General features: G+C 33.8%; 2 protein-coding genes and 1 pseudogene across 3 annotated transcripts; 1 reads left to right on the plus strand and 2 right to left on the minus strand.

Annotated features, from left to right (window-relative positions):
* Positions 1–3,845: 3,845 nt before the first annotated feature.
* LOC120210888 lies at positions 3,846–4,556 on the plus strand (annotated as a pseudogene).
* Positions 4,557–11,258: 6,702 nt separating this feature from the next.
* LOC120210885 lies at positions 11,259–21,636 on the minus strand. 2 transcript variants are annotated; one of them, XM_039209539.1, is made up of 3 exons: positions 21,625–21,636; positions 13,505–13,644; positions 11,259–12,759 (listed from the first exon to the last, which is right to left on the minus strand). In XM_039209539.1, the coding sequence occupies exons 2-3, from the start codon at positions 13,583–13,585 to the stop codon at positions 11,665–11,667; spliced, it is 1,176 nt and encodes a 391-aa protein (XP_039065470.1). In that variant the 5' UTR covers positions 13,586–13,644; positions 21,625–21,636; the 3' UTR covers positions 11,259–11,664. The 2 variants fall into 2 exon arrangements, with proteins under 2 accessions (XP_039065470.1, XP_039065469.1); XM_039209538.1 differs by lacking the exon at positions 21,625–21,636 and having other exon boundaries at positions 13,505–13,800.
* On the minus strand, positions 17,600–18,608 carry LOC120210886. Its single transcript, XM_039209540.1, has 2 exons — positions 18,376–18,608; positions 17,600–18,257 (listed from the first exon to the last, which is right to left on the minus strand). Exons 1-2 carry the CDS (start codon positions 18,512–18,514, stop codon positions 17,791–17,793), a joined length of 606 nt encoding a protein of 201 aa, XP_039065471.1. The 5' UTR covers positions 18,515–18,608; the 3' UTR covers positions 17,600–17,790.
* Positions 21,637–21,782: the final 146 nt, after the last annotated feature.

Genomic DNA, 21,782 nt, shown 5'->3' on the forward strand with positions numbered 1-21,782 from the left:
GTAAATTATATCGTTTCTCACTTAATTTTTTTCTCCTATTTTACTCACCGTACTTTCAATTTTTATATTTTGCTCACTGAATTTTACATATTAAATCATTTAGCTCACTCAGCCGTTAACTTTTTAACGGTGTTATGACATGACACAAACATCAAAACGATATCTTTTTTGAAAAACTCAAATATACACCAAAAAGACGTTTCTAATCCTCTTCTTCCCCCCCCCCCCATTTCTCTCTATTTTGCAAATAAGGTGATCGATTGTCGTCGCTGGCCACTACGTCGTTTTTCATTCTGGTACCCGTCTTCCATTGTTGATGGTGGTCGTTCGGTCTCAAAATCCATGGGTCGGTTTGTCTCGACCCATTGAGTCCGAATATGGTGGTTGTTTCACCGGAAAATGTCACAAATATGTGAATATCGACTGAATATTTTGGCTTCCTCACTTTCTATCACCAATTCGTGGACTTCAGAGCAAGTTTTGACAAAATAGAGGTCGGATTCAAACTCAATGTGTCAAGGCGAAGCAACCCATAAAATTTGGGACCGAGTGGCCACCATCTACGATGGTCGGCAGTGGCATCCAGACACTTTCTATTTTTATTTTATAGTTGGGTGAGAAAAATAGGAGAGAGAGTTAAGTTCAGTGAAGAACAATATAATTTACCCTTTAAATTTTCAATTATTTTATATTAAATAATAATAAAAAATAACATGTCATCACAACTTGATAAAGATAACAAAGGAGTGAGCAAAATGATTCAATCTATAAAGTTTATTGAACAAATTAGAAAAATTAGAAGTACAGTGAGTAAAATGAGAGAAAATAAAGATTAGTGATGAACGGTGTAATTTACCCTTTCAAAATATTAAATTCAAAATAAAGTGTAATTAAAAGATTAATAATTTAAATTCAATTATTAAATTAAAAAATATTACATTTTGATAGTAATATGGAAAGATATTTCAAAGACAAATTAGGAGAATTTTATAGTTTAAGAATGGAATGTTTATTCCTTTCTAATAATAATGGAAAAATATTAAGTTTTGTTTTATGGTGGAATTATGTCATTAGTCTCATACTATGTATAAGTTTTGAATTTAGTCATTACATTTTAATTTGGTCGATTTTAATTATTATATTTTTATATTTTAAGATTTTGGTTGTGACCTAAACAATACAAAGATAATATGACAAGATTTTGATATTGATCCAAACAATATCATTAAATTTATTAAGTTTTCTTATAGGCAAAAATACATTAGAGGTTCTTGTACTTTTCAAAAATAAATAATAAATAATGTGACTCTTGTATTATTTTTTTCTTTCAATGTGACCCTCTAACTTAGAAAATATGTCTAATGTGGTTCTTTAATAAACATTTTTTGTCGTTAATTATTACAGTGCTGACGTGGTAATTCATAGTACTAACGTGATGGTCCACATTGTTGACATGATAGTTCATAGTGTTGACACGACAATCTATGATGGTTGATAACGTGAGAAATAACATGATAGATTGGTTAAATTGATAATTCAAACATAGCAGATAGACTGTCACATCAGCACCGTGAACCGCCACGTCAATATTATAACAGTTAAACGACAAAAAGCGTTGATCAAAAGACCACATTAAATTTATTGTTTGAGTTAGAAGACTACATTATTTTTTTTTCAAACGTACACAGACGTATGATACCTTTCTTTTTTTTCTCTATATTATACTTAAATTCTATATTTCATTTATGTACTTTAAATTGATTTTTTTAAGTTTTTTAATTAAACCATAATCAAATTAAAAATACAAAAATTGATGATATATCATAATAAAAAATTAAATATAATAAAAAAACGTATATTTCGAAATTCGATATCATAAAAAGTTATGATTGACCAATTATAATTATATATGGGCAAAACTTTCGAGATAATGTTCTGAAAGAAATTAATTCACGAGCTAATACACTCTCAAGATTAATTGCTCAAATAGGGTGAAATCCACAGTGTTGGCCGTAGGTCGCCATGCACTCCGGGCGACCTTGTAAGTCGCCATGCACTCCGGGCGACCTACCCTTGCTCAAACAGAGAGAATGAACGTGTTGCATGGCACATGCACGCCCAACACATAGGTCGCCATGCCCTCCGGGCGACCTTGTAGGTCGCCATGCCCTCCGGGCGACCTTGTAGGTCGCCATGCCCTCCGGGCGACCTTGTAGGTCGCCATGCACTCCGGGCGACCTACCCTCGCTCGGCTTCCCTCGGATTCCCTCGCATAGCTCGCTCGGTTGCCCTAGGATGCCCTCACATAGCTCGTTCGGATGGCCTCGGTCAGATGACCTCGGATGCTCTCGGATGGCCTCGGTCGGATGGCCTCGATCGGATAGCCTCAGATGCCCAGCGTGTTGGGACGTGCATGGCACATGCAATCTCTTGTAGCTCGCCGGGAAGACATGGCGACCTAGTAGGTCGCCCGGAAGGCATGGCGACCTACGGCCAACACTGTGGATTTCACCTTATTTAAGCAAGTAATCTTGGGAGTGCTTTATCTCGTGAATTAATTTTTTCCAGAACATTATCTCGAAAGTTCTGCCTTATATATATATATTTGATTCAGTCATATTTAATTATTGGGTAAACTACGCATTTAGTACTTAAAATTTTGAGTTGTTTTAATATTTAAACTTTCGTGTTTTTAAAATCATACCTAATATTTTCTTTTATTTCATTTTAATATTTCGTCGTTAAAAACTTAACACTTTTAATATCTAAACTATCAGCTTTGATAAGTTTTAGTATCTAATCTTTTAATTTTTTTCAGAACTTAACGTTAAATTTTGAACGGTGTATTAAAATGAAACAAAAGTAAGGTTTTTAATGGTGAAATCCTAAAATGAAACAAAAAAATAAACTTTAAGTATGATTTTAAAAAATTAAAAAATTTAGGTATTAAAACGGATCAAAACTGAAAATATAGATATTAAACACGTAATTTACCCTTAAAGACTATATTCGTAAATAATTTAAATAGGATTAGATTAGAGTGATATATCTTAAAACCCTACTTTATTTGCTACTTATAACTATAAGCACAATTAAAATTTTGCGTGTAAGGCATTTGAATTTACCTTTGTTAACATCATCATTAGCACAATATATGAAAATAAATAAGTTTAAACAAGTGAAAAGGAGTTTAGGTAATATAGTTATTGTAACAAATATTTAAACCTTTACATTTAATAGTAATTTTATTTTGCACAAACACCTTAATAATTAAGTGATTTTCATTATATTTCGAGATTTCGAAGTTAAGTATAACATTCTGTTTTAAAATTTGAGTATAACAAAATATTAAAGTATATTTGAATAAAAGAATCAAGAGAATACCAACAATTAGTTGATCTAGTTGGATGGGGCGCTAGTTTCCTTAAACAATGTCAAATGTTCAAATTCTGGCGTTTACGAATGGAGCAAACTAGATTAGGAGGATCATCCTCACCTCTGCAGTGCACTATCTAGAATAATCGGTCAATAAATAAGATACCGTGATTAATTAAAAATAAAACTGGGGAATAATGATTAGAGTTGACCGACGTAAGCTTACGCGGCATCCGGAAATCAAGAAACTTCGTGCAGCCCCCCAAAACAAGAAGCCAGCCCCATCCTTTTGCCACTATCACCCACCTCATTGGCCACATCATACTTCACCAGACACGTGGCCTCTTATTATTTATCCTCCAGGTTCCCTCCCAGCTCTTGTTTTTTAAAATCACCTAAACACAATACATCACTAATCTCTCACAAATCCTACACGTGTACCCAATGAAACCACCCCTGGTGAAACAACAGGAGCTCGTTTGTTAATGCATTTTTTGAGGAAGCTTATTCCCCTGAAATAAAAACTGGGTTCTTGTTGTAGCGTGTTTTTTTTTTGCTGGGAAAAGAAGGATGGGGTTGTCCAACTTTCCTAGTGCATCCGAAGGTATACTTCCAATGCTGGTGCTGAACACGGTTCTATCAGCGGCTTTGTTGAAGAACATGTTGAGATCTTTGCTGCAAGTGATGGCTGCAACTTGGACGACTACTTTCACTGCTTCCAATTTAGATATCGACCACTCGGATGAGTTACTGGACGAGTCCAGGAATACAAGGGAGAGAAGGGTATCCATAACTCGATTCAAATCCTTGTGCCACAACAGGCACTACTACTCCGCCGCCGGATGTTGCGTGTGTTTATGTGGGTTTGAAGCTGACGAGGAGGTGAGTGAGTTGTCTTGTACGCATTTTTCCACAAAGGTTGCTTGGATAAATGGTTCAACAACAAGCATATATAGCACCTGCCCTCTTTGCCGAGCTGTTAACTAGACAGATTCGGCTTATTCAGATCAGACCTACTGTTTTCTTCTCTCTTTTTCTCCCTTCTTGGTTCATTTTTGAGCATACAAGATTGTCCTTATTTTTTTTTCCTTTTGCTCTATCTTCTGTGTGTTTACATTGTGTACAAGTATCACAGACAGTGTATCAATAAAAGAATTAATGGAGGGATTGAACAAATTTTGATCCTTTATGTTTATATTGTATGATATCAGATGGACCATATTTCTTCAATAGAAGTAGCCTTTTGTATGGTGTAATATTCTCCTGGGCTTAACAATGGGCATTGTTCAGATTTGTCTGTGATGTCTATTAGGGCGTTTTGCTGCTAATTGAGACAAAAGTTGAACTAAAAGTGAACAGTTTGGAACCATGAAGAAGGATCCACAACATGCAGGCAACTGATATGTAAGATTCAGTGTTGTCATATCTTATTATTGTTCAAAAGAATCACAAATTTCCCTTTTTGTAAGCTAAATAACCTACATGAAAAATCACCCATGCATGTTGATTTTACTACATAAATGGACTCAAAATCTGGATTGGATGAGGACACTTGGTTGGTTTCTGCATCTAAAAAATCCAGAAGTTTCTTCATAAAATTCGATATTCTACCAACAGATCATACAACAAATTTGGCCTCATAAAATTTGTCTGAAAGATTTGGGGAAAGAAATAAAAGAAGAGAACTCTGGTTACATTCATTATTTTGCTTTCTGTTTTGGTAAAGGTGAATGGCAAAGTTCTTAGGTTGAAATCAAGGGAATACAGGGGGATTTAGCTGAATCACATGCTTTGTCTTGGTGTTCAAAGCCTCACATTCTGTTCCAACGGTTTTGTTTCTCACTGTTTATTATAAGATTTTAAAAGAGAGTAACATCAAAAGAAATAGAACAAGTAAAGCACAAGTGCTTGACCTATTGACAATAATTCCCCACCAAGCATGTGCGTAGTTATAAATTATCAATGCTCTTATAATAATCTGTGGAGCTTATTCATCCTATGCTTACACTCTTCCTTTCTCAACCACTCCTCGTCGGCATCCCCGTCCTCGAACACGCAAACTTCTTATGCTCTATTGCGATAAAGTCCTCAGCTTCTTGGTCGACGTCTTCCTCGATTTGAAAACTATCAGTAGTCTTCACAAGTCGGGGATGGCCATAATGCTCGAATCCCATCATATGGGCTCTTGGAACATCATGAACATGCTTATCGTCGGAACCCTTGTGGAACTCGAAATCGACAACCGGATGCCTCGGTTGGTGGTTCGACGGGGAAGGCATCGGCTCTGTTGTCCTAACATAAACTTGATGGCCATACGAGGCGTCCCCCCATCTGACCCTAGGGCGGTTGTCATGGTTTAGAGGGCTATACATTGTGTAGTACTCACTCGTGCTTGCAAGGTATCTGAATTATGAAAACTTTTGAGTTATGAGATTGCAGTTTTATAGTACAAGATGACGACGTTTTGAAGATGACAACGAATCTAATTCCCATCCTTTTGTCACCATCAATATAATATCTAAGAGTACGAAGCCAAGTTGGTGGACTGAATGAATTCGAACCAAACAAGAAGACGATGAAGGAAGAGGACAAGTAATTCCAAGTGGTGAGATAAAAGCAAAGGCATAACGAATTCCTAAAACGCGTATCCAAATCTGTACCGATGGAACCTTTTCTCCGAAACCAAATCCGATGACAAGATTATTAGCGACGTCGAGGTTGACCCATCATTGGATATAGCTTCTTAAAACTGTAAATTACACCTTAGACCCTAATATCATCAATTAGGTGAGTGGTGGTGGGAATAAAGTCTGTTTTCGCATCAATTAGTGGCAAGGGAATAAAGCCTTTAAGAAAGTGATGGGTTGATGTTTTTTTTTTTTTAAAGTCCTTCTACCTTGGAAGTTTGTTTTGTGCTTCTTCATTCTCGGGTACGGATGAAGTTTCAAGTTATTCGAACTCATAAAATGGTCTTAGTGATTAAAAAAAATGTTGGTTTCACTAAATGTGAAAAATTCGAGCAACTGCGTTTATAAAATGTGTGTGGGGATCAATAGTTAAGACAGATTTTGAATATATACTACCTTGTAATCATTTTCTATCCAAAAAATAAATTATTCATAAAAACAACTGGTTTAGTCAGATGAGACATTAGATCCTTTAAGTAAGGTCTGGGGTTCGAATCTAGACAGTTTTTAATAGAGCAAAATGGATTTGGAGAGTCGCTCTTGTCTCTCTATAATAGTCAATCTAGATTAGTCGATCGAATATCTATAATTATATATAAAAAAAAGACATTAAAAATAAATTATAATTTTTTTGAAGTTAAAAAACATAAACTTATTATTGATTTAATTTCTAATTTTATAATTATTAAAAAAATTAAAATTTGATCATTTTAGAGGATCGGAATATAATTTAATTATTATGTAAATTTAAAATTTAATAATATAAAGGAAGAACTAATACCACCGTCAACTCCTCTAGCTCAGCCTTTAAATGCGAATATATATGTTTAAAAATTTAAATGAGTAAATTAAAATTTATATTTTAATTTAATAAAATTATCACTGTTTAATAAATATAACATGATAAAAACTCCAATCATTTATGATTTTATAAATATGAAACAATTAAAATTTTGTACAAATTTAATAAATTTAATATCTTTGAAGATCTTTCTATTTTTCTTCTCACAATCCACCTTACTATATATCTCAATCTTGCATCGAATAAATAGTAACTAAAATAAATATTCTAATAAAATTTAGTAATATTTACATAATTTGTCTTAAAAATATCTATAATAAAATAGCGGGAGATGAAATTATTATCTTAAAATTGTTAAAAGTATGTTCAATTATTACTTTTAAATAATATGATCATACTATTTTTTTATTATTGGTGTAATTATTTGTTGTTTTTTAATTATTGTTTATTAAATGATTATCAATAATGAAGCTAGGAATTTCGAGAGGATGTCAAGAGTAAATTATGTTTTTTTAAAAGAAGAAAAGGTAATTTTACTATTGACTTAACTTATAAAAAAAATATTATAATTTTTTATTTATTATAATTTTTTAGTTTAGAGAGGTAAAGTATAAGTTTTGATTATCTATATTTAAAGTTTCGGCACGAATTAAATGATCTTAGTGGAAAAAAGATTATTGTTATTTTTTGAGGACTCAGATTCGAGCACTAAGAATGTCAGAGGTATGAGTATTTTTTTTTATTTTTTGGTGTAACCACCGATATCTGATCTATTAATCGACTAATTCAGGATTACTACAGAGGCAATGACAATCCTTTCAACTCAATTTGCTCCATTCGCAATCGTCAGAATATGAACTTCTAACCTTGCTTAAGAGATCTAATAGCTCATCTCACTAGACCAACTGACTGTTGGTATAAGTGGGAGCATTCAATGTCAAATAAATGAGATTTATCTTTAAATAGATATTCTCATGTACTTACGCCAATTAATAAAAAAAAACTTTAAACTTCAAAATATAAAGAGATTAAAATTAATCCTTCACTTTAAGAGCCAAGGCCATTATGAACCCCTTTACTTACGTCTCCGATTTTTTCCGGTTACAAGAATAAAATTGTGTTAACAGTGGTTGAGTCTTCTCTGTCGGGGATTTAGTTACGTCTCTGATTTAGGACATAATATCGAAATAAATGTATAATATTATGATTTTAAAATCATATATATTACACAAATCAATTTATGGTTAAATAAATATTTGTTATTTTTAGAGATCTCAGGTTTGAGCACCAAAGACGACAATGTATTTAAACATTCGTTATCAATATATATTAATATTAAATAAAAATAATAAATTTTGTTTACGAATGGAGGAAACTGGGTTGAAAGAGTCACTATTATCTCTACAATACTCGATCCGAATCAGTCAACCAATAAATCGAATACTAGTATTATATAAAAAATACAGAAATTTGCCTAATTTAGAAACCAAACTTATCTCTCTCCAAACCTTCCCATTTTAGTATTTTTTTTTCTCAAAAATTTCAAACATCGTTTCGTCGTTGACCATAGCTCTATTTGCTACACTGCCTACACCATTGTGTTCCTTGCGTCGTTCTAAGTCTAACAGTGATCACCATGTTGTCATCTTCGCACATCGTGTGAAGGGATGAGCGATAACAAGTTTTCGATGAGTCAATATCGAACTCTCCGTCATTCATCCTTATGAACCGAGCTAGGTAAGTGATTTAAAATCCCTTAAAATAATTTTTTGTATTTTCTGAAATTTTTCCTACGCTTAGTGGCCCCTTACGCGCTCACTCCACCGCTGCTCATAGGGCTTGTCCACCGATTTGGTGGGCTTCTAGAAGTAGGTCAACCCGACCCGCTACCTGATCCGTACTCATGTATGATCCATACCCGTATCCGACTCGACCCGTGTACCTGTATGGCCCAAACCCAAATCCAAACAAGCCTAACCATACCGGCCTATTTTCGTACTGGACCAAGTCGAGTCGAGTTACATCGAATCGCGTTGAACAGTTGACTTGACCGTTAATCACCACCGTTGACCAACGTTGACTTTTTCCAAAAACCTCTTTGTTGAGGTTTTTTGATTTCCTGAGTCTGCTTTTACGGTTCGTTTCGCCAAATTCTGACCTGAAAGCTTCGAATTGAGCGCGTTAAATCAAAAATATTTAGTAATTTTAACATTTATGCTTATTTATTTGAGATTTGATTATATAATTGATCTTGAATTATATTTTCATGAAGGTGCTCGTGAATCCTCTGATCGATAGTTAATTAGATCCGATGCTCCTTGTCTGGTAGATCAGGGCGATCCGTGAACTTTAAGACCTACTCGTAGGTTTTTATAAATAGTTGAATTAAAGTTTATTACGTATTTTATTAGTATTTTGATTTAGTTATTCCAATTTGTAGGATCTAGCTATCATTGACCATGAAGGCAGATTCAAGAGTAGGCTACCGTCCTTGACTTCTCAGACCGGTACAAGTGTGTTCCTAGTGGTGTTACAGTGTTGTTTTGAAATATTTGTCTGAATTGTTTTAAATTTCTAATTTTATTAAACACTTTGATTGTATGATATCTGATTATCGTATACTTTCAGCATAATTTCTAGTTACTATATTTTTGTATCTGATTCTAGTATATGGCATGTTTTAACATTTTAATAAATTAAACTATTGTTTTCACTCAAATACATGCAAATTTACTATCATTGGGGGTATGATTGGAGAAAGTATCTCAAGCTTTTTCTATGACTTGAAAGACCTTACCGTAAGCTCATATGCTTTGTGCACATGGTAAGTCCTTACTGCAAGCCCTTATGCTATTAGTATAAGGTCCTTACCAGGTGTACAGTTGGGTGTATGGTTCAGAGAAACCTACACACTCTAGTGTTCAAATTAGGGTAGTGTTCATGTTTTCAAAACCTATTTCGTACGTAACTTTTACCAAAGTATTTTATCTAAATGTTTTTATACACCGCAAGGAGCACACTGGGCTTTTTAGCTCATTCTTTAATTTTTAACTTTTCAGATACTACTCAAAATTAGGCTAGCACACTTGGCATCAGGATGATCGACTATTCTCCGTTTTGTATCATTGTAAATTTCTATACACTTTTTATGTTATATTTTGGTGACACATGTTTTATTATTGTCTATGTGTATGTATTACTTGTATTTTGTTTATGGATGTGTATATACATACTTTTGATGTTAGTATATGTATATGTTTATCATTACATGTATTATTTTAACTAAAATGATTTCTATATATGACATGGATTGCCTGGATTCGATCGTAACTCTCAGGCCGAGCCTAAGGAGTTACAGTATCATATTAATAAAAATTATAAATTTTTAAAATTCATTTACTTACATAAAAAATTAAGAAAATAATAGGGGTTTAAATTTTTATTTTTAGGTTTCTAATAAAACTATAAATATAAATTGAATTAAAAAAATTAATTTCAACTGAAATAAAATTAAATGTTGAATGCTTGATGTTGAATGTTTGATGATTTAGATGAACATATTAAAGAAGTTGGACAATCAAACATAATATATATATATATATAGTATCTTGAAAATAATAATAATAATAATAATAATATATGTATTTTCATTCAATTAAATGAATGTTAATATCTTCTAATAAATGATATTCAAGTGGTTTTTAAATTTTAAAGTAAAATATACTTTTTTAGATAATTAAGTTTAATAATTTATAATACATGTTTTTTAAAGGACCAAATTTAATATATGGATATAGATATATATTATAAGTAAATAAATATATACATTTTATTTGTGAAAACTACACTTTTAGCATCTAAACTATTATTTTTATTTTGTATTAGTACTTAAATTTTATTGTTTTTAAAATCATACTTAACATCTAGTTTAGGTTTCAATTTGGTATCTCATTGTTAAAAAATTTAATAGAAACTATTGTAATAGAAACTATTGATGTGTCATTTTCTTAAATTTTTTTAATGATGATGTTATATATCTTATAATTACACGCCAACATCACCTTTAAATTTTAAACTATATAATACCAAATTGAAACCTAAACTAATGGTTGGTATGATTTTGAAAGAAAAAAGTTTAAATATATAGTTTACCTTTTATTTTTTTTAATATTTTTGGAGGCACCATGCCCCCACTAGTCTCTTCTTTGTTCCGCTGGTTACTACTAGGCCCCATTTTGGCAGTTTCCCTGGTGCACTGCATACAAATTTAGAATACCTCTGCTGGGTGCTGGCCAAATCCATAGCCGTTTTTGTAAGTTTGATGATATTTTTAAGATTGGATGTATGCATTCACTTTGGGCAGACCAGATAAGATGGCATCTCATACCCATATTTCACCTGTGTTGAATAGTATAGACGAACGTGGCATTGAACAATTTACAGACGTATTCAAACAAGATTTGTGGACTGGAATATCATCTCTTGCTTGTTGCTAAGATGAAATGGAAATACGCAATTAAAGGTAATCAACTAAAGGTAATCAACACGCACCCGCAACAGGAAGAAGATTCTCAGGCCTCAGCTCAGTAAATGAAACATCCCTTCACCAATTAATTAAAACTCTAATCAAGGGAAAAAGAAAAGCTATATACAAACCTAGAATTCCCAAGCATTCATCCAAGGAACATGACTTTTAGCCGATGAGACACCGCAGTCATCCATTGTTCGATCGAACCCATCGTGGGGAGTCACACCGGTAGAACCTCCAACTAGCCAAACCATCTCCAGTTATTATAAGAATCAACCACTCTCTCTTAAACAGTTTCCGGGCAAAAGAAATTTGTATTTTTCTGCATTGTCTAAAAGATATGATGGAAGATGAACTGCCGAGAAAGAATGGGGAATAGGACCCATTTTCCCAATTATTTCCCTGAATGTATACTCCTCCGGAAGCATGTCAAATAGATCAGCACCCTTGCAAATTACTCTCTGGACTCTTTTCGGGTTCAAATAATGAGAGAACTTTACTCTATCGTTATGGCTGTAAGCCTTCATCTTAAATATGAACTCACTAAGGTGGCGGAAGCAAAAGCTGCAGTGCCACCCTGCATCCGCCAAAATCTCATCTGTCTGACGATAATGTGCGTACCTTGTTTTACCCGTCTGATACCTATGGACCGATGCCCTCCAGCTTTTATCATCCACAAGAAACTCGAAAGAATAAAGATAATTCTTTAGCCGAAGATGAAGGACTTGAGGAATGTCATCACACCACCTCAAGAGGTTGATAGTATGTCTGCTGGGTATCTCGTCGACATCAGACATGATCAACAAGTCATCATCCGTAATTCCAGCGATCTTGAGAAGCTGGTCCAATGCTACTCGCTGCGTAGCCTCCTCAACAAATGGGTTTTCTCCTTTCTTGAACCTTCCCCCAATGGATCCGTAAGTCAATCGGGGCTCAGCAAATTTGAATTGATCTCGACTACTAGCAAAAATCATAGGCTTTGGAATTCCGGTAAATGTCGAATTAGACTCGAGAAGAACAAATTGTGTAATATAAGGGTACAACTCTTGCCACCTTACGGTAAGAACATCCACTTCATTACTGAACAACACTGCATCATATACCCGTCTTGGAAATTCACGAACTCCCCAACCATGAAGTTTGCAGAGCGTCTCCATCGACATGTTCTCATGATAATAATGCGGGATATCATGGAAAGGCTTGGGCGGTGACTCCCATAGCGGCCGCAAGAAGTATGAAATCTTCTGTCCATGAACATATATACCGAAAATGCACGTTGGAACTAGTACAAATAGAAATATATATGTTTTCAAATCAATGCCACGCAATATGCAGCGGATTCTCGACATGCTCAGCCGGCTAGATCCCTGTAGCACAGAACAATACTATATCAATAATTCAATACTAATCAAATACATTAGGATATTATGAACCAAAGTAATATTTCAACACAGGGCACTCCATACACATAAAAGAAGTATAAAATTTTCAGGAAAAATAATAATCTCTAGCAATAAAATATGTGCAGATCATATACAAATTTGTAATGCCTTTTAAGATCCTTAGAGAAGTATAATAGAAGCTACAAAGCAAAATAATATTTGCTTTCAAAAATAGCTACCTGTCAAAAGCATCAATCCAATACCTTTCCAGCCAGTTTCCTCGAGGTACTAAAGGCAAACCAATTCTTTTGTAAAATAAGTTCCCAAATTACTTGTCACCTAGCATTTTTTACATCTTTGATATCCGATTTTAAGGTTTATTCGAATCTTTGTTATTGTACTGAATTTTACATGATCCAGAAAAAATTAACCAAATAGTTTCACACGTAGCTATACAAAATTTCAGATCGATTGAAAATGAACATGAATACGATCAATCCCCCAAATCAAATCAAACGCATATTTTTTCTTCTTCAAAAGTTTAATACGAAACCCAAAAAACAAAGAGATTAACAAGATACATACAGCAGCTAATTATTATAATTTAACTAAGATCCAAGAAGATTTTTCAGCTCCATTAACGACCCCCACATTCCTGTTGAAGATATGAATAACCAAAAAAGATGAAACGAGAAGACGAAAACAAGAGGAGATGAAGATAGTGAAGTACCTGGCCACAAACATCACCACAGGTGTCATCAGTTTTCTTCGGACAATTATGGCCTCCTCCTTCGTTCATCATCCACATCATTTTTTCTTAAAGAAACAAAAGAAACAAGCACACAACAAATAGAAACCTTTGAGCTCAGTCTGCGAAAGCCAGACGATGAGCTGCCAGAAACACTCTCCCTATCTTCCGATTCCCTGATTTCTTCTCCAACGGTTACCTCAACAGCCTACGATCATCTCTCTCTCTTTCTCTCTTTAGCAACGGAATACCCAAAATGCCCAAAAAGAGAGAGACTTGCCTGTAACAATTAAACGGCTTATCCAGCTTAAATAGTTTAATAAGGCTTTATTGTATAAAAAAAAATTAAACTAAACTCTTATCTGAATTAGATATTTAAAATTATTTTTATCAAATTAAATATTTTTTTTGAATTGATGGAGTTAAATAATTAAACAATAATCCAAGAACAGGAAATAAAATAAAATGAAAAGCCTGGTGCTGTCTGTCATTGTTCATGGGTGGCAATAATAATAAAATACGTAATTTTAATTCTAATTAAATCTATGATTCTTTTGTAAATCAAACTGAGTTCACTCGTGAATGAGTTATAAGAAGATGGTAGGTTTAAGGATTGGAAATGGACCGGGTCGGTTACGGGTTGGAAATGAGTGGCGCGGAATTGGAAAAGCGTAAATCTCTTTTTATCTGTTTTAAACTAATCCCGTTATTTTTCACGACTATGTTTCCTAATTCCAGATTTGGGTAAATTACACGTTTGATGATTATAGTTTACTATATCTCTTATTTCATTCACTATAATTTTAATTTTTTTAATTTCATCATTAACTTTATACGTTAATTTTTTTTTATCACTTAATGGTTTCTTCATTTACAGAATTATTGCATAAATTATTTCAAATAATAAATTCTTCTATGTAAGATTTATAATTTTAAAAAATGAAAAATAATTTTTTTTAAAAATCTACACTCAAACCTTAATCGTAAAACTTGGATCCCTAAATCTTAAACCATCATCTTCCTCCCCACTTTCAAAACCCCAAAACTCAAGAGGGTTCAACATCACTTATCGAATCGTCTCTCATTGTCACGTTGAACTCGAGCTTGAAACTCTGGTCAACAAAATCAAGGAGACCTGAAATGAGCCCAGGATTTGCTTTGAAGTAATTGGCACAAATCCAATTTGTGTAAGGAGCATAACGAACGGAGAGATCAAATTCTTTTAAATGTTCTGATAAAGGTCAGGTGGAAAACTGCAATTGATTTTGTGTATTGGGTCGGGATCCTGTTTGGTTTGTATTGAAGCAAACGGAAGAAAATGAAAAAGAAAAAATGAATTTGGGTAGTGAGAGTGGAGCAAAGAATGTTGACATTGAAGATATCAACTCTATAAAAGGTAAAATTCACTTTTTAATTCTTCAATTTTGTTAGGCTGGATTTGTGTTTGGTTACTAAGAAAATGAAAATCATGAAAAATCATTCACTTACGTTATTTTAAATGATTTATAACTTATTCATTTCCTAGTTGGACAATGAATTAGTAATTGCAGAACTTGATTTTTCTTGTAATCATATAATTTGTAATTGAGCGTAAGTTTGAAGTACAAAGTATGATTACTTATTTCTGAAATTTGTTGAACTAAATTTGTGTTTGGTTTCTAAAATTGGTTACTGTGAGAAGCAAAAGAAGAATGGCTGGAAAACGACAAGTTGTGTGCATAAGAAAATTGTTGCTGCAGGGGAAGAATGGTAGCTTTATTGTGGATGATGATGATGAAGAGTTGAAAGAAGAAAGCGAATTGGATGAAGAAGCAGGAAGAGTTCAGAATATTATTTAATTTAACTTTTTTCTGATATTAAATTTAAAGGTTAGGAAATATTTTAATTTATTCACATCATAATATTGTTAGACAGTTAACGACGGAGTAATAAAAAAATAATATATAAAATTCAGTGGTTAAATTGAAAGGATTAAAAATACAGTGAGTAAAATAGGAGAAGAACATCAATTACCAAACAAGTTACATGTGCCTCCATGGGTTCTTGAGAAAATAACATTTGCAATCCCTGAAAGTTTTTGAATTATTCGATCTGACTCTCATCGCACTTTAACTCCTTTTCATTTGCTTATTTAATTTACTTTTTTTTATATTTAATTTAGTCCTATTCTTGATTATTAAATTCTTAGGTTTCTATATTAATCTAACTTTTTTTTTTCAAGTTTCCTCTAATCAAAACCATACTTTTTGTTTCCAATTAGTTCATTTTTAAATTTAATTCAACTTACCTTAATTTTCAATTATGACAAACTACTTTTATTCATTGTAATTTTACTTGGTTCACGTCTTGTTTAAAATTTTAATTTAATTTGTTTAGTCAGCAACTTATGTTTTATAATTTGATATGGTTTTCTTATTTTGGTTTTTCTTATGTTTCCTTTTAATTCCCTTCTTTTTATTATTATTATTATTATTATTATTAATTTTTGTATATATATTTTATTCTTACCAAGTCTGTTTTTATTTGTATATTTACTAACTAATTCTATTTTTAGGTGCAAAATCAAAATTTATTTCTCATAGGATCACAAATTAAATTAATCATTTTTTTAAGAAAACATTATAACCGACTAGGTATCGAAAGAGCATTATAGTGTGCTAATGCTTCGTCACACGTATTCTCGGATCTATTTCACCGATAAATAGACTTAATTTCTTATTTTAATTTTATTAAATTAACAAGTTTTTGAATGATTCAATAACACCTTAAAGAATTAGTAGCGACTATCGAGAACCATGATTCAATACACATATCAAAGCAAAACTTTAAAGGATGCACCTCCCGACCTTGGAAACGTTTCGACACAGAGGCCAAGGATACTTCATCATTCAGTAGGCCATCCACACACACCCGGTCTCTTGCTCCTTACCATCAATACAGTTGCCAAATTCATGATTTCTCGATACCAACCTTGGTCACATAGTTTCTCTTATTTAAATAGAAAGAAAAGATAGCAAATGGTGGGGTAGGAATAGGATAACCTTAAATTCACTTTACCATTTTCCCCTAAGGCAAGTATAATTCATTATTTGGATTTTCTTAATCCAATTTTAATATTTGTATATCCCCACAGGAATATTCCTTGCTGAATGTGTGGAGACCATGGCTTCCATTCATCAATACGATCACTTGTAAACAATATCTAACTAATTTGAGTTGGAATTAGTATTTTTCTTTTTAATTTAGTTAAAAATTCATACCAGCTGTCCAATGAGACAGTTTTTCTTCAATAAATCCGAGTGATGAGTCATCTGATTCTTCCAATGGTCCCTCTAATTTATTGCAATTGCTACTTGGGTTGTTTGCTACTGGAAACAACCATTGCTTCGGTGCTGCTGCTTTTGCCGTTTTGCAACTAATGGATCCAATCTGGCTCATAAATGAACCAATAAATTGAATCACTCATCACGACTTATCTATGCCCATTGGCTTTCCGTATCATCTTTACATATTCCCACAGAGAAACTATATTTATCTGCTTCTGCTCATAAATATAATACTCATAAATTTATTTATTTAATTTAAATTAAATTTTATAAATCGATTCTTAGTTAATAAAATGTTCCGACTTAATTATAAAGTAAAAGCAACTTACCCATTGAAGCTAAAACTCCTCCAATCGTCCGAAGATTGTTTGGTGTTTCAAGTCCTCAATTCATTGACCTGCCAAATTCGAATAACAAAAAAAAATTACATTAAACACCATTATGATAGAGCACATAAAATGTAATCTATTAACAGGCAAAAGGAAAAAAGATCAGGACAAGAAGTAAAAGATGATAATGCCGGCGAAAATATTGCACTCGTGGATCTGAATGAGGGGAAACTGTCGAGGATAAGGAAGAAGAACGTGGGGAGAGAATTCTGGAACCTGCTTCAATGATTAAGCGCGAACGGAGATTGAACAGAACGGAGAATTATTATTGGGGAAGCTGAGAGAAATTGAAGTTCAGTGGAACTCGACAAACAAAAACATTCCGAGAGGAAAAAAAACTAGGGGATTTTTGGGAGATGATGGAAAACGAATATAGGAGCTGAGAATTCATTAATGGCTACTCATTAATCAAAACCAGTTCTTCTTAAAGGATATACATTTTCAAATACAAATATCATATATGGTTTAACTTCTTCTATGGGTAGTATTGATCATTACTTGTTCGAAGGATCATAACTGGCTAATAAATCATATGATCCCCTTCCAGCTTATGCTATTGCCTGTAATTCCCGCTGTGAACAAGGTAAATATGACTAGGTTGACCATGGTAACCGTAGTAAGGAATCATCTTCCCCGCCCATTTATTAGAGCAAAGAGGGAAAGCTACGGGAGTCCCCGGGATCTGACGTATGCAGGAATATCTGGGACTGGACGACGACGAAGTCGATGACGAAGGCGACGAAGAAATCGATTTTGTGGGCTGCTTTGGCGTAGAAGAAATCGATTGTCTGGCCGGTTTCGGCGGCGAAGAAATCGATTTTCTGGCCGATTTCAGCGGCGAAAGGAAGACCCTGATCTTTAAAGAAGACGGCGGCGACGCCACACGGTCGTATTCCTCGATGAGATTCGTGATATCCTCATCAGAAGTGATCGAAACCAGCGCGTCTAAATCCTCCGTAGGCAACTGGCAACGTAGACTCACTGGTGTCCCGCACATCTCTCCCATCTTCAACGATAGCTCTGTATATTATATCATTCTTTATCATTCTTCCATGCTTAAAACAACCCCGATTCAACTTAAAATTATTCTAATAAAAAAAAGAAGTTGATGGATAAAAGGATAGGAGAGAATACTAACCAGCGAAGGAAATGGACCGATCAACGGCGAGTACACGGGTTTCACCGCCGTGATAACGAAGTTTCCCGTCAGGGTAGCGAGGGACGATTTTCCCGCCGTAACTGCAGAGGAATTTGACGGTGGAGTTAGTTCCGACCATTCTTTTTGGTGGATTGGGTACGGTAGATAAGAGATCCAGTGTTGTAGCTTTCGGCTGCGGAGGAAGAGGAGGATGAAGATGCTGCTGTGTGGTGGCGCCTTCAAGCCTAGGTTTGGCATCCTTGGAACCGTATTTATAGAGTTTAGCTTATGCTATTCGGCAACGGGGATGGGTGAGAAAAGTGGAGAGGAACCCACTATGCTTACGTCAAAGATTCCAATTCTTAAGGTAAAACTTTTAGATAGCGTTTGGTTGGATGGAATCTCTTATAATTGGTGAGAATTGGAATCTAATTTCACCACTTTTCTATATTTTGTTCAAGTTTTTTAAGGGAATTAGAATCCCCGATAGAATTGGAATCCCTGATGGAATTGAATTCCATCAAATGAGAGAAAGTGAATTTCATCTAAAAATGGATGTAATTTAATTCTCTTGTTGGACGGAATTGAAATTTGAACATACTACCTTCATCAATCCTTTGGTAACTTATTCATATATTGAATAAAAATATTTTTTTATTATTTCGGGTCGGGTCGGGTTTCTAATTCATATATTCGGGTCGGGTGAAACTTTATTTTAATCTGGTCGAATCGGGTTTTTTTAAGTGTGATATTCTGGTTGGGTCGGGTCAGGTTCGGGTTTAGGGTGAAAAAACCGGACCGACCGAAAATATATATAATTCAGATCGGTCGGATTAAGTCACTGTTTTTATTAAATAAAAATAATTTTTTATTATTTCGGATCGGGTCGGGTTTGATTTCTAATTTATATATTCGGGTCGGGTCGGATGAAACTTTATTTTGTTTGGGTCGGGTCGGGTTTTTTAATTGTGATATTCGGGTCGGGTTCGGGTTTAGGGTGAAAAAAACCGGACCTACCCGAAAATATATATAATTCGGGTCGGGTCGGATTAAGTCACTGTTTTTATTAAATAAAAATAATTTTTTATTATTTCGTGTCGGGTCGGGTCGGATTTCTAATTCATATATTTGGGTTGGGTCGGGTGAAACTTTATTTTGTTCAGGTCGGGTCGGGTTTTTTAAGTGTGATATTCGGGTCGGGTTCGGGTTTAGGGTGAAAAAAACCGGACCGACCCGAAAATATATATAATTCGGGTCGGATTAAGTCACTGTTTTTATTAAATAAAAATAATTTTTTATTATTTCGGGTCGGGTCGGGTCGGATTTCTAATTCATATATTCAGGTCGGGTCGGATGAAGCTTTATTTTGTTCGGGTCGGGTTTTTTAAGTGTGATATTCGAGTCGAGTCGGGTCGGGTTTTTTTAAGTGTGATATTCAGGTCAGGTCGGGTCGGGTTCCATATTGAATCGAATATGCAATTTTTTTAAAAAAAATTATAGTTTCAAGTGATTTTTTCATTGAAAACCCGATAAACCGAACCGAAAAATCTGAACCGTTAAAAAATTGAACCGAACCGAAAAAACCAATTTCGATTTTTCAGTTTTTTAACCATTCGATTTCGGTTTAAATTTTGAAAAACCGTTTATTTCGGTTCGGTTCAATTTTTGATAAAAAACCGAACCAAACCGAACCGAATACACCCCTACCGTATTTCATATCCTCTTTAATTCACAAGTCGTGAATAATTTTCACAAACAAAATATATGTTTATCGATAATCAACACATATTTATAGCCTATAGGGACGGTTATAAAAGGATAAAAGAAGTTGATGGATAGTATGAGTTGAGTAATTAATCAATAAATTTAAATAGAATTATAAAATCTTACATCACTATAATCATGCATGTCATTGACTTAAACAAAATTATACACTTGTTTTTATCTTTCTATTAAAGGTTTGATTACTTGTAGTATGTAGAAATATCCTCTAAACATCTTAACATAAGAATTAATTAAAGGAACTTGACTGGACGGTATTTATAAATTTTTGGGGCTTGTAGATGAAACCAACTTTCCGGGAAATTTAATTTCATTAGTTTGTCTAACCCCGAATGACAGTCTACGCATTTTGTTCCACGCACGGTGGTGGATGGAACCACTTGTGTACTTAAAACAGAAATTCCAAGTCCACAAGAATTGTGCTTCTAAATGGGAAATGGAAAAGAATATTTTACATTTTTCTATTACCAACCACACTAATTATTTTTTATTTTTTTATTTCTAATGATCTACATTTTTGTCCTTCAAACGAAAGCTTTTTGGATGCTGGACAAATGGTCCCGAAGGGCAGCGGAGTCGTAATCAATCACTATTTTCTCTGACTCATCTCTTCGAATGACACCATTTCAATGCATTAAATCTCTTCGAATGACACCATTTCAATGCATTAAATCTCGATATTCATTAAAAACATATTTAATATTCTTATAGGTCAATTGCATTTTAATCAGATTTTATTATGTAATCGACGTGAGATTCACAAATTTGGGACCGTGAAACGAGACGCAGTGAATCAACGACAACAGCCTCGTCGTTTGTCGAGGATGACTGAAGATCCTAACTCACTCGACACATTTCAACTTGTAAAATTGGATATGCCCTTCCACTTTCTTTGGATATTGCTCTTTGTGGTCCTCCTACTTTTTAACACTGTCCACTTAAATTTGATAATTTTGGATAAAAAATAAACTTTTAGGTCAGGTAGTTTTCATGCAGCTTGATATCGAGTCATTGTCCATTAGGATGTGTGCCTAACAATCTAACATGAAAGGTTTTATAATAATTGGGAAATGTTTGGGAAAATCATATCAACGTTTTAAATGTGAGATTATTAGTTGTGTCACATACCTGGTTATGGTTGATATCTTGAATTCAAATTCTAATTACTAACGTCATTGTCAATGACAAATTATTTGTAGTCGAGCATACTTACCGATTTTTATAGAACTCTCTACAGTATTGCCTAATTTTTTAGAGTTAAAAAGACAGTAAAAGTGTGAGCCAGCAGTCCAATGGAGGAGTCCAATTTGGAGAAGAATGAATATGCGAGTAATTGAAGGTGGGAAGAGAGATTTAAGATATAAACTAGAAGCACTACAGCAAAAACAGATTTTTTGCGGCGTTTTTTTTTTACTTTTAGTAGCGTTTATAAGCGCCGCTAAAAACACATGCGGCGTTAAAACAAACGCCGCAAAAACCGCCGTTAAAAATAGCGCCGCTAAAGTTCGCAGCGTTTTTAAACAAAAAGCGCCGCAATAGGTGTTGATATTTAGCGGCGTTTTTTTAGATAAATGCCGCAATAGTTTATGATGTTTAGCGGCGTTTTTCTCTAAAACGCCGCAGTA

Source organism: Hibiscus syriacus, unplaced genomic scaffold (genome assembly GCF_006381635.1).
Source record: "Hibiscus syriacus cultivar Baekdansim isolate YM2019G1 unplaced genomic scaffold, ASM638163v2 tig00109937_pilon, whole genome shotgun sequence".
NCBI classification, from domain to species: domain Eukaryota; kingdom Viridiplantae; phylum Streptophyta; class Magnoliopsida; order Malvales; family Malvaceae; genus Hibiscus; species Hibiscus syriacus.